This window comes from Egretta garzetta, unplaced genomic scaffold (assembly GCF_000687185.1).
Source record: "Egretta garzetta isolate BGI_Z169 unplaced genomic scaffold, ASM68718v1 scaffold30, whole genome shotgun sequence".
Lineage (NCBI taxonomy): Eukaryota > Metazoa > Chordata > Aves > Pelecaniformes > Ardeidae > Egretta > Egretta garzetta.
Window position 1 is genome coordinate 2,788,999 of NW_009258383.1, and position 13,403 is coordinate 2,802,401.

General features: G+C 41.9%; 2 protein-coding genes across 10 annotated transcripts in view; one reads left to right on the top strand and one right to left on the bottom strand.

The window, feature by feature from the left end:
• Window positions 1-8,656, top strand: part of AKAP9 (A-kinase anchoring protein 9) — a 92,008-nt gene extending 83,352 nt beyond the window's left edge. For 8 of the 9 annotated variants that reach the window (XM_035896742.1, XM_035896750.1, XM_035896766.1 and 5 more), the window contains 9 exons: window positions 1,039-1,244; window positions 2,083-2,191; window positions 3,089-3,274; window positions 3,832-4,032; window positions 4,431-4,663; window positions 4,902-4,987; window positions 5,757-5,877; window positions 7,089-7,228; window positions 8,081-8,656. In XM_035896742.1, coding sequence (XP_035752635.1) covers window positions 1,039-1,244; window positions 2,083-2,191; window positions 3,089-3,274; window positions 3,832-4,032; window positions 4,431-4,663; window positions 4,902-4,987; window positions 5,757-5,877; window positions 7,089-7,228; window positions 8,081-8,124 — 1,326 coding nt within the window. In that variant the 3' untranslated portion in view covers window positions 8,125-8,656. The remainder of the gene's footprint in view (window positions 1-1,038; window positions 1,245-2,082; window positions 2,192-3,088; window positions 3,275-3,831; window positions 4,033-4,430; window positions 4,664-4,901; window positions 4,988-5,756; window positions 5,878-7,088; window positions 7,229-8,080) is intronic. The other variant, XM_035896771.1, reaches the window with a different exon arrangement.
• Window positions 8,657-9,129: 473 nt separating this feature from the next.
• The window catches only part of LOC104128884 (lanosterol 14-alpha demethylase), a 10,419-nt gene continuing 6,145 nt past the window's right edge, over window positions 9,130-13,403 (bottom strand). Inside the window, 6 exon segments of the mRNA XM_009641735.2 lie at window positions 9,130-10,148; window positions 10,801-10,969; window positions 11,876-11,971; window positions 12,580-12,775; window positions 13,204-13,327; window positions 13,390-13,403. The exon segment at window positions 13,390-13,403 is cut by the window's right edge and continues 157 nt beyond it. Coding sequence (XP_009640030.1) covers window positions 9,970-10,148; window positions 10,801-10,969; window positions 11,876-11,971; window positions 12,580-12,775; window positions 13,204-13,327; window positions 13,390-13,403 — 778 coding nt within the window. The 3' untranslated portion in view covers window positions 9,130-9,969.

Sequence of the window (13,403 nt, forward strand, 5' to 3'; positions counted from 1 at the left end):
CCCCCGGCTGCTCGCTGGTGGGGGGGGCTGAGGCAGAAAAGGCCTTGGCTCTGTGTGAGCCCTGCTCAGCAGTAACGAAAACATCCCTGTGTTGTCAACACTGTTCTCAGCACAGATCCAAAACACAGCCCCATACCAGCTACTATGAAGAAAATGAACTCTATCCCAGCCAAAACCAGCACACTGTGATACCATCAGCCTTCCTGCCACGCTAGTTTGCACCTTGCTTTTCTGCTCAGAGGTAACTGCCAGCACTGTAGTCAACGAAGAGTCTTCCCTTGGATCAGGTGGGCAGTGGCTGTTGGGGCCTTTCCCCCTCCTCAGCAGCAGACAGTGTGATCTGCTTTCCAGGATCTGCCTGGAGTTTCAAATAATGAATCTCCTGCTGCTTCCATTTTGCAATGGAATGCAGGGCATTTACAATGCCCTACTTTTTTTCATTGGTACCACAAATATCCAAAGGCACAGCTGTAGACTCGGGTTTCCTTGGGAGGGCTAGCAGTTTTTCCATGGCCAGTGCTGGGGCGAGGGGGGCAGGGGGTGTTAGTGAGGGCGAGGAGCACATGTTCAGTGCATGGCTTCACTTGCAACAGCATCAGTGGCATGGTTGCCTGAGACTGCGGACTGACCTCCATGACCATGGTGGGCTTTTCCAGTCCTGTTTCTCTTGACTACAAATTGGTCACCAAAACACGTGGACACAGTTGCCCAAATTCCATGCACAAATGGTTAAGGAGCTGCTGGTGGAAGAAACAGAAAGGCTTGGTGGCTTCCTGCTGGCTGAGTTTGTTGAATGGATTCACGCTGTAGCTGTATGGTTGCTAGATCTTAGTCAGGAGAGGCTTCACACTATACCATTCACAAATCATAGTCTGGTGATATGCTGCAACAGTAGTGTAGTCACGCTAAACTCCTTTCTGTGTCAGAATTGTTTGTTCTTCAATTTCTGGGTGTGTTTCAGAATCAAATGTTTCTATTTTAAAGCACTGGACCACACGCATTCTATATATATGTATTAAAATACGTATTTATGTACAGACTACCTGGGATACACCCAATGACAGAACAAGGAATTGGGTTCTCCAGCAAAAAATGGAAGGAGCCGAGACAAACGAATCAACCTACCCCACGCTGACGGGAGGAGGAGATCTCTCTGCTGCTACTGAAATTCTGGAAAATGTCAGACAAAAGCTGCAAAACGCATCTCCAAAGCTGAAGCAGTTGGCTCGGAAAGCTGCTAGCAGGTTAGACCAGTCTTCAGCTACTTGGTTTTGTTAATAGCAACCAGCAAGCTAACATACTGGGCTTTAATCGTAATTTACAGACTGCAGGCCCAACTGATTTTGGAGTGGTTCTAGTTTTATAGTATATGCCATTGCTTGAGATATGCTGATGTGAGACAGGATCACAGAGTATCAAGTGCTGCTCTAGATCGTACATGTTTAATATGGTCCTTTATAAGTTGCAAAATTGCAAAATTTATAAGCAAAATTGTCTTTTTGTCTCTGAAAACTAGTAAGGTTTATTTGGGTAGGGTGTAGGTAGATAATTTTAAAACAATTTAGTTATGAAATAATTCACTGTATAAGGGGACAAATATAGGGATTATTGTTATGGATCATGCCCTTTGCGTCCCCCAGAAAAAATTACTATTTTATGGTCAAGTAAAACTGATCTTGATTCTTATTTTCTTGGGTTGCTGTCTCCGTAAGAAAAAAAAAAACCAGCATGGTACCAGGTCCATGGGAAGTTTGAATCTGTTTTTATTTTTCTGTGATGGTGATTTAATATTAAACATTCATTCTGAAACATTGGGGCAAAACAGGATGCATTGTATCTTGAAATGCCCTAAGATTTTGCTTACACCAATTCCACGAATTTGTGGAAAGCAAGAACCACATTTTAAAATGCGCTTCACGTAGAACATCTTTTCTCAAAATTAGTGGACATTGCCATGTCTCCAGTAACTATGCTGAAGTGACTTGCTGAAGTCCCGGTGTGTGTGGATCCACGGAAAGTCCCATCAGTCTGTCTCATGGTGTCAGACTGTACCTGCTGTTGAAACTGTCGCTTTTGTTTCAGATTACAGTTTGAAACAGCAGATGATCAAGATTTCCTTGCAATACAAAATGCTATTGAAGAAGTTATTTCTGAGCTGCAAAAACTGTCTGGATTGTCCTACCTGGAAGAGGTGAGAGTGCAGTGTTGTAACTTTGGTGGGAGAGTTTGGGTGACGAGCTGGGAGCGGAAACCAGCAAGGAGTTGTTAAGTCTGTACTTACCCAGGTCTGTACTTTATAGAGGAAAATCTGCTCCAGTGAGTGTTCTGAATTGGAGTTGGTGAAGTGTAAAAACCCCTTTCCTTTTATTTTTTCAATTTTACTTACCTTAAAAGTGAATCTTCAGCTTTCAAATTAAAGCTTTTCCAGTTTAATTATAGATTTTTGAGTCTCATGGCTTTTTCTTTAAGAAAAGGTATTTTCCTTTCAGCGGTACTTCTGTAACTGAGGAAACTTTGCTCAGTACTTCCTGATATTAAAATCAACATTTAATATTTACTGTATTGTGTTTATACAACACATTTACTTAAACTGCCCCATATTTAGCAAAGGAAAGGCAGTTGAAGATTGAGTAGTGAGCACTTGTGTAAAAAATGAAATGAGGTAATCTGTTACAAAGATTTCAGCAATATTTGATTTTAACTGAGCTTGGCTGGGTCCTTACCTGCATTTTAAGAAAGTGTTTTCAGCATGACTTGAAAAAAGCTTTGGGGCTTTTTTTTTCCCTCTAAGTTAGATAAATCTAAACACAGTAGAAAAGCTTTGCCAATTGTTATAGCTGGCACAATTGAGCTTGCGTGAAAATATTCTGCTGTGATATACAGGATAAGCATAGAAGGGAAGGTCACATTAATCTATAGTTCACACGTACACTTACATTTTCTTTATGTAGGTTATTACAAAGTTATTGTCATTATCTACAAAAGTTTATCACTGTAAGCCAGTTAAATAACTGGCAGTAACTTGAATTTTCAAGTTGGCAACTGGGATCTGATACCAGTTTTGTTTGGTTTTCTGTCTTCCTTCTAGCTGAAGCTCGTGCTACTCCCAGGGACTCCATCTAGCTCGTTGACTGAGAGGCTGCTGAGACAGAATGCTGAGCTGACGGGCTTTGTCAGCAGACTGAGTGAAGAAAAGAATAATTTGAGGAACGCTGTTATGAAACTGGAGGAAGAACTGAGAAGATACCAGCACAGACAACCTTCTGGAGACTATGTATGTCATTAGTGGTGCGGATATAGTGATGTGTCTGTAGGCATAAAAGCGTCGTTCTTTGTCCTGGTCACCTGAGTGGGAGTGATCAAGCTGTCTGTCTGTCTTGGCTTCCCTCTGCAAAGTAAATGGGTGTGAGTTATTCTTGTCCTGTGGGCAGTATATCTCAACTCACTCTGTTTACTGTAAACTTTGTGATTTTACCCAGCTTCTTTTTGTGAACTGCTCTTTTCTTTTAAATTCCATGTGCTTCTCTTTTTGATCTGTGTCTCATCACCCTGATGAGTAGCAAATAGATCCAGATAGCTTCAAGATCATGAAGCTAGTATGATCCAATGAAGGGGATTTTTTTTGGAGAAGCTGTATTTTATAGCAGACTGATCAGGCTCCTAAAATCACTGCTTCTGAGGTGTTAGGATGCAAAGGGTGGCCTCAAATACAATCTGTGGGTAATTTTTCTCTCATTAATTTTATGAGCTCTCCACCAAACCAATGTCTAGAAATGACAGCTCAAGCTTTTCCAAACTTTGTGGTTTAAATTCAGTTTCTTTCGTCTTCAGTCTTCTAGACACTCATCAGATGTTGGCGTTAATATCGATACTCTTGTTGCCTCCGAGAAGGAAACGTGGAACAGAGAAAAGCTGTCACTGCAGAAATCTTTGAAACAAGCCAATGCGGAGCTCTCCAAGCTGAGAGCAGAGCTCAGGAGCGAAGCTTTCCTCAGAGAACTGGGATCAGATTCTGAAAATGCTGTTTTACGGGTAGGAAGACTTTCTTGCCCACGTACTTACTACAGCTGCTTTTTTCATTTTGACTTGGGCCTATTTTTCATTGTGTTCACTCTGCTTCTTCTAAGTAAATAGATATTAATTCAGTTTTAAAACTTTCATCCTCAGATACTTGACTCTTAGTTTTTTTTCCCCAAGAATGACATGTAAGCACCTATGTTGTCCTTTTGTGGGTGCTCTATTTCTTGCTGCTCGGGTAATGGTCAAATTATGAAGCTACATTCAACAAGTGTGAGCAGTAGTGCAGTCTTCTCCATGATAGCAAGAAATGAATGATCACAGAAATGCTGTAGGAGTAATGACATTGACAGTCTTAGAACTGTAATAATTCTCAGAGCTTATGGGGCCTTTTTTTTTTTTCCTTATTGTAGAGAATTTATGGCAAATACCTACGAGCAGAGAGCTTTCGGAAAGCTCTCATATATCAGAAAAAATATTTGCTGCTGTTACTAGGCGGATTCCAGGAGTGTGAGGAAGCCACGTTGGCCCTCATTGCACGAATGGGTGGACAGCCTTCCTACACAGACCTCGAAATCATCACACATCATTCAAAGGGTTTTACAAGATTTCGCTCTGCAGTCAGAGTGTCCATCGCAATTTCAAGGTAAGCTGGGGGAAGTTAGATTTTGAACAGTTTATTATGTACTTTTCTAGCTCTCTAGTGGAATATAGAACTTCTCATGTTCCATCCTGTTTAAATTATACATGTTTGGTAGTCATGAATGTAGTAGATACTGTGTAGGCATAAATTCTTATGCCTTCTAGAACACAACAAGCAAATTATTTTTAGCAGTCTATTTCATTTATCCTGAAGCATTTTTTTTTTTTTATTTGAAATGCAGAATGAAGTTCCTGGTTCGTCGATGGCACAGAGTTACGGGTTCTGGTATACTAAGTGTCAATAGGGATGTCTTTAGCCAGAACACAGGTAAATCGTAGTCCAGTAATGAAAAAGTGGTATTTGCAAGTGACACCTCTGCTGAATGGAGATGGGTTTTAATTTGTATTTTCCTCAAGTGGAATGAATGGGGTGCCTCTCCCACTTCCTATAGTTGCTTGGATTAACCTGTTTCTCAGGCTCTGAGAGTTTCCATGCTCAGCAGACACTAATCTGTTTGCTTTGTCTTCAGTCTTGTTTTGCTCCATCGTGGGTGGGATTTAAAAAAATATGGCAGGGTTTCACAGAGTGTGTTTGTATAAACAATTTTAGCTGCGTCATCGGGTTTCTTGAGAAACCTGCGCCCCCAGCTCTGAGAGGGGATGCTGAGGACAGGGACGGATAGAGGAATCGTAGCAACTACAGGTCCCCCACAGTGGCAACAGAGCCTACTGACCAGCCCTCCCTGGTCCTTTCCTGAACAAAAGCCTGCCCATTCTTTTGTTATAGCTTAAAGCTTGGGAAATCTGGTTTTCTGTTTGCTTTTTGGTGGGAGCCTAAGGAGAATCAGAAGCTTTTTTATTAATTCCTGGCTGTCTAGGTCTGCACTAAAACCCTGTCCTGCTCAGCCCATGAGAGTTTTCTCATTGACATCAGTGAGGCCAGAATTTCACCTCTGGTTTTCTCTGAAGCAGTCTGAAAGTGATCTACATTTGTTAAACACCATTTTTGTGATACGCAAACAGAAAACTCACATTTGAGATTCCCAGTAAAGTGCAAAATGTTTGAGTGTTCAAGACATTGCTTTTTATATTTTTAGGTAATGAATTACGGCCTGATTCATTCTCTGGTGGCATGGATCTTTATGGAGAACAAAGGCATTCCTATAGATCCAGGTCAGACATGGAGTCTCCTAGATCTCCTGTAAACTTTCAACATAAGTACGTTTTATTTTAGCTCATTGCTCTCTGTCAGAACACTGTTTAACTAAATGAATGCATCAGTGCTTACTGCTAAGGTTTGTAATCTTTGATGCCGTAAGATTTTTTACTTCTTTTGTAAGGATACATAACAAATTACATCTCGGGCCTTCAGGGTGCGTTTTACTCATCGCCTCACCAAGACCAAACCTTGCAGACTTCTGCTGTCTATGTCGTGTTCTTGGGGCCAGTGGTAGATGGCTGGGTGTTGCTCTGGTGACCTGCCTCTGCAGGGTCTAGGCTTTGTGACCAAGCAGACCTCTGCTGCCTGTCCGCCTTTCCGGCTGGCAGCTGGGTGTGCGGAAGGGAAGGGAGAGAAGGGGAAGGGAAAAGCAGGGCAGGGAGAAGAAGGGCAGCTTGCTGTGGCTGGGGTGGGTCACCTGGTTACTGTGGCTGGGAGGGATCACCATGGCCTCCCAGCCAGAGCGTGGGTGGAAGCTGCTTGGTGGCTCTGCTGCTTGTTGTTAATGAAACCCTTTTGGATGGCTGTACTAAGCTGTGATGCCAGCGATGCCGGTGAAGCAGATGCCAGTGAAACCAGGTATTTTTTCACCAAAGGCAAGGTTTTTAGGAGTGCCATCAGCCTTTGATGACTTACTTAATGTGGAGTTATGGACTCTGAGCTTTACTGAGTACAAGATTCTTGCCATTTGGGATCTTTATTTTTATATAAACTACCTCAACATTTGTAATCTTAGTTTATGGCAAGTGTAACAGTTTACATAGGGAAAAAAAGTTAATCTATTTTGGCCACTTTTTGCTTTTACTTATAGAGAGTCAGAGAGACAGAATCCTGTACAGATGGCCGTGTCCTTGTTCACACAACCTTCTTAATAGAAAAGCAAACTTGAATCTACCATGGCTTCTGCTGCCGTCTCAGTAGGAATTTACTGGTCAGTCTCTGTCCCAAAGAAATGCAGCAACAGATCAGGTGCAGTAGAAAGACGAGGCAACTGGGAAAAGCGGTTTCTCTGGGCGAGGCAGTCTGATGGCCTGGGCAGTAAATGGCAGGGAGGTTAAACGGGTATGGATGTGCTGGCTACCACAAGGGTACGCTAAGGGCCTGCAGTCAGTAAGGTATCCCTATCCCTGCTATTTTGCTGTGTCTGCTGATACTTTTGTTTTATTTGAAATTTTGCTTTTTAGAAACATCTGTGTTCTTCTGCCCCTAGGTTCCACGGTACGCACATGGAGTTAAACCCGGTCTCTTTCGCCTGTTCTCAGCTGCAGAACTATGATCCTGAAAGAGCTTTAACAGATTACATCAATCGGCTGGAGGCACTACAAAGGCGACTCGGCAGCGTGCAGTCGGGTAAGGGCTCAGGCAGTCGGCCCCATGACCCCAGGGTAGCCCAGGGCACGGTTCCAAGTTAGAATCATAGAATCGTTTAGGTTGGAAAAGATCTTTAAGATCATTACGTCCAACCGTTAACCTAACCCTGCCATCCCACCACTAAACCATGTCCCTAAGCACCTCATCTACCCAGCTTTTAAATACCTCCAGGGATGGGGACTCGACCACCTCCCTGGGCAGCCCGTTCCAATGTGTGAGAAAGCGTGTGCTGGCTCTCTGAGACACCTAACAAATGTCTTTGATTTCAGGCATCTTCAGCCTTAAACAAGAGGCTATTCTGAGCTGTAGTGAAAAGCTCATTAGAAAGAAAATTGTAAAATTATTTGCAGGGAGACATACAAGCATGTTCTGAGTTTATTGGTAACACTTCAACTTTGCCTGATCTCATAAACGCACAGTGAGGATTCAGTTGGTGTCTTAATAAGATTTTAAGCTAGGTGGAGAAAAATGTACCCGAAAGATTGGGGTGTGGGAGCACAAGGGGCATTTCTTCTCCTACACTTTGGTTACAGAAGTTACAGCCTTTCTGTCCCATAGGTGATGGTAAGTTTTGTGCCGTAAAAGGAATACACTAAGAAAATTGTCAGATCAATGGGACTTAATTTATCAATCTTGATGTGGGGAGGATTTTTGTAGTTACTGTGTTCAAGTCTTACTTCAGCATAAAATCCATCATTTGAGGAAGTTCTGTCCTGAAAAGATTTCCCGTGTAAACTCTTTCACGCTTACTCAGCTGAATAACAGGTCACTGGTGAACTCTCATCTACCTATTGCACGTAATCTTGGTGAAAATCTTTCTCCATCTTACAGGTTCGACTTCATACACTCAGCTGCACGTGGGTATGAGAAGATAATACCCTTTCGACACCTCCATCACTGGCAGTGATGTTAGTGGATTGCCTTCTGTAAATCTGTGCTCTTCCCGTGCTTTTGTATAATGTGTATATTGTGGGACCAACATGAACACAGCTACACAGTTGTATACAGTTCCATCCTGCACACCCACGCAGACTGGGATCTATGTATATAGGCGCTTCGTGTTCATGGAAAAAAAAGAAGAAAAAAACAAAACCAAAAAAAACCCCCATCATTAAATTACATGTATATTTGTGGAATGCCTAATTTAAATGATTAACTTATGAAGTGTGTATTTATCAAAAGGGTGCGAAGATGAAACTTGTGCATTAATGAAATTGAGCTACATTCAGCAGAGTTTACTTGCACTTTTTCTGGCAAGGCTACTGAAGTTACACGACTCGTACTATTTGCTACTGGCAGCGCAGACAGAATATCACTTGTAGAGACCTATTTTTGTAATGGTAGAAGTTTTGAATTTTATGGGTATTTTGTCAAAGTACTGAAATAAAGATGACTTCATGCTTTTAACTGTGTTCTAGAACTGCTCCCTCATTCACACGGAAAAGGTTGCTCCTACCCGTGGTGGCCACAGCTTTACTTTTTACAGATTGCAAAATGCCACTGCTACTGAGAAGAGAGGACAGGCACAAGCTTGGTTTGTGCAGAGCCTGGTCACAGCTGACGGGGCTGGAAGGGAAGACACTGCGCTCCCTCAGCTGCTGTGACCGACACAGACGGGAGGTTCTGTAACAGTTACACCCCAGGATAGAACAGGACAGAGGGGGCAAAGCCCTTGCTCCATAAGCACCGATGAAGGGGGGAAGCTCTTTGCACGACTGACTTCATACTTACAGGAAAAAAAGGAGTGTGTTACAGATTTATGTAGAAAATCTTTTCAGAATTTACAGGGTTGAGCACAGAAAACTTCCACAAGAGGTTTGTTTATAAATTTAATTCAAAGTTCCTGTGAGCCAGAGCTCATGACCATTTATTATCACCACTCGAACCAAACACCATTTAACAATCCTGCACGAGTCAGTACAAAGGGGGACAACATTCCCCTAGTTCACTTAATTTGCAACCATTTTATACACGAACATGTTATTTACAACATTAATGTTTGTCTCACCATATTGTTACTTTCACACTTACATCAAGCTATCAGGGATCAATTTTTAAGAAAATTATTTGTCGCTTTCTGAATCTAAGCGTTTTACAACTGCTTCAATTTAGCCATTCAAATTGTTTTGACTTCTCTGTAAACATTTTGTGGTCTGCCTACTACTCAGCTGTACAGTAACATTTTTTTTAAATAAGTACGTGGGCACTTCCAAGAGTCAGCCAGGACCACAGCTAGTGCGCTTGGAACAGAATCGCACACCTCAGAGGTCAGGCAGCGCCAAGTACCTTCCCCCTCAGCGCCTGTTTCCTGATGGATTGACTGTAATTGGACGCGGAGGTAAGGCACGCAGTCGTACCCCTTGTTATCTGAGGAAAAGTAATCTTCAGTTATTTTTTCAAAAGCACAGAGTTCCATCTATAGAAATTACTTTTTCTTCCCCTTAAAGAATTTGCATGCACCTTAAAAGTGTTAGACCCATAGAAAATACGCTCTTTCTTTAAAAATGCAATGAGAAAGTTGTAGAACATGGCAGCATTAAATGGTGTGGGCAAACAAAATAGATGCAAAGACTTTGCATTTGGTAGACAATTGTTGCTTTCCTAACAGCAAATGCAACAGTTTCCATTTGCCACTCATTTTGTCAGTGTTTTATTCAAAAGTCTGTTAGTTCGCACAACTTTCTATGATTCTAACTTAAGGAAGTTTTTAGGTCCAGACTTTACAGTGACCTCCTCTTATATCTGATAACGGGGTTATTAGGTGTGTGTATCATTGTTGTATAATTTATAGTTGGAAAATAGTCGTTGATGAGATCAAATTCATACAAACGAAGCAAAGTAGACCAAATAGTCTTAATCTGAACATAAGCAAAGTTTTCTCCAATGCAGCGATGACGGCCTAGAAGGAAAGCCATGAAAAGGCAGTTAGAATACTTAGTTATTACATCACCTATGACAACAAGCCAACTTTAAAAAGTTTTATGCAGACAGTAATTGCTTCTTTCCTTTCTCAATGTGAGGCTCCAATGCTGCACGTACACGGCTCTGTAACTCCATCGAAGCCCTGTGTTTATGCACTGTTGCTGCACACAGCAGACCCAGTCCTTTGAATGAGACTGCGTTGCTCTGGCCTCGCCCAAAAGCGTTATCTGTCACCAAAGAGGCATTTGCAACACTGAGAAAAGACACCAAAACTCTAACCCTGTTGTGCTGATACTTGCAAACCATTTGGGCAGCTATGACTCTGCAGATTTTTGCCCTGCCTTAAACTGACTTTGTAGTACCACGTTTTTACCTTGACTTGAAAAGACACGAGTCAAATACCACACATGCTAATCTGAAGATTCCTGCTTTGAGTGCTACTCTGTATGATACATACATACAGCTATTACTAATGCAAAACTGTCTCTTAGCAGCACTTTCACAGTAAGAAAACTTTCAGGCAGCCATAGAAAGAAAAAACAACATCCTGAGATGCTACAGCGTGGAGAGGTGCTGTACAAGACAACCGGTATAAGCCACTGGGGAAGGCGCTGCCTTTTCTTACTCACCAGCGCCAAACGGAACATACGCAAATTTCTCCCCAGCTGCTGGGTTGTCTTGGAGATACCGGTCAGGCTTGAAGTCCAGAGCATCTTCCCAGGAGTCCCTGAGTCTGTGGTTAACAGTGGGAGATACACAGACCTGATGGCCAGGGGGTATATTATATCCAGCAACAGTCTACAAGACAAGAGACAAAAACCCACAAAACATCATAAAATTTCTCCGTTTCTCTTTTTTCAGTGTTACCTGAAGTGCTGTATCATGAGGCTTGAATTTCAAAAGAGATTCTGACTAAGCTCAATTAAAATGAATGCAGCCTAATACTTTATAGTTTTAACTGTATAGGGCACAATGTTCAAGGAGCTGCAGGAAACTTTCAGCTGCTTTAACAAGGCTGGCAATTCTACAGGAAGACTTTTTAAAAAAAAGTTTAAAATGTGTTGAAAGCATTTGTCATGCGAGTGATATTCTTTTAAAAAATTACTTGATTTTATATCTTATTTGTACAAACAGCAAGTTTTCTTTCAGATTTACCTAGCTTGTTTTGTATTAAGCACAAGACAAATTTTTCCCAGATAGCCATTAAAAATACCTGGGAAACAAACAAAATCTTTAAATGGTAGCACCAAACTAGGAACTCAAGTGAGACTGACTAAAAGGCTAAAAGAAAGGGTCAGTTTTGCTGAATAAGACTGCAGGTGGCTGTTACTGGCTCCCCTCAGAGCCCTCCCTTCTCCAGGGTCAATAAACCCCGTTCCCTCAGCCTCTCCTCACGGGAGAAGTGCTGCAATCCTATACCATCGTGGCTGCACTCCCCTTGCTTTACTTCACTGACATCTTAATTGCTGCGGGACGGAGGGGTCCAAAACAGGACACAAGTAATTCCAGATGAAGGTAACAACTATCAAGTCCAAGGCACTAATTGCTTTCCTCAATTAACACTGGCTACGTTCCCACTGATACAACCCAGGACACCATCAGCTTTCATCCCTGCCAGCAAACACTGCTCACTCATGCTTTTCCCCCTGTGCCTTTCCAGCCCTATTCTACTGAGGTGAAGTGAGTGCCAACAAGCACGCTCACCTGGGGAGTTTTGGCCATTCTCATCATGGTCATTATAGGAGGTCTAAGCCTTAAAGTTTCTTTTAGACAGCGATCCAGCAGACTGAGATCCTTGAGCTGAAAATATAGAGAAAATGAAGCACCAAATAGAGCCAAGTTTATTCAACACAAACAAAATTGTATTTTATACCATTTTAAAACACTAAAAAAAAAAAATATCAAAGAGTAATCAGCTCATTTCTACATGTACTTCGTTAGCTACCCTGATACTGTCTTTTTTCTTTTAACTTGATCCAATTAAGAAGGAAAAAAATCTCTGACCAGTGCAATCAATTACGGCTAGTTTCTTACTAATCTGTCTCACGAGTGTTTTCTGATCCCTAATTAAGGAACAAGGTCACACTGCATCCCTTTCCTCAGTGGGACTATCAGGATCTTCCTCCTCTACAGAACTATCATTTCTTAAATAGAAATTGTAGGAACTGTAATGTCCTTAATCAACATCATTAAAAAAACAGTAGCAAGGTGAAAATTTACTTGGAGAGGAGACAGAGGAGATGCACTGGCAAACAGTGTTGTCACAAGTGACTGTGACAGATTATTGTTCTAGCACAAAGCATATGACTGTATTTCACGGTTTCTGTTGGGGTTTTTTTGTTTGCCTTTTTTTAACAAGCATCTAAAAGTATAAAGAACACCCAGCAGCATTAATGTAACGTACAAACCTGGTCATAAGTTAACGGTGGCAAGTCATCCCCACAAACTGCTTTCTGCTCTGCATAGCACTGTTCTTGTATCGATTTGTCTCTGGCTATGAAGAAGCCAAGCCAGGCACTGGTGGTGGAGGACGTGTGCTGCCCTGCCAGGAGCAACCCGATAAGCATTCCAGCAATTTCATCATCTGTCAGCGGACGGCCATCCCTAGGTTGAAGGGTGTTACGTTAGGGCTTCATTTGATCAGGTTTCCAGTTACAGTAGCAGTTACAAATTCTTTTAATGTACTTTTTCTCCTCTTTTGTTGCCTACTCTAAATGAGGCAGCAGAAGATCTAGGGGCAGGGAGAAGGGAGAGCAGAGGGAGAAGGACTCTCTAGGAGCCTTGAAGAAAGTGTTTACTGACCAGTCAGCGACCTCATGACCACCAGTGAGCATCTCAGAAATCTACATAACCATTTACAAGTAAAGTTTTCAAGCTCTTCTTAAGCATACAGCTGGGACCAATTGCTGGCAGCAAAACCAATTCAGAACATGAGGGAATATTTCTTATTTTTTGGTGGCTAGTTTTAACTGGAGAGCTCAAAGCTAAAGTAAAATATCTATACATGACAAGCCTTTGAACCCTTTGCTTACTTGTATGAAGCATCGAGTAGAGTCTGGAGCATGTCATCGTCCTTTTCCTCAGACTTCCGACGTTTCTGGATAACCTTGTAGAAAATATTCTTTATTTCTCTGTGCGCTCGATCTCGACGTCTGCGATTCAAAACACTTCTATTAGCAACTTTACACAAAGTAACAGTTAAAATGCTTATGGGAATTTACTGGGACTCTAG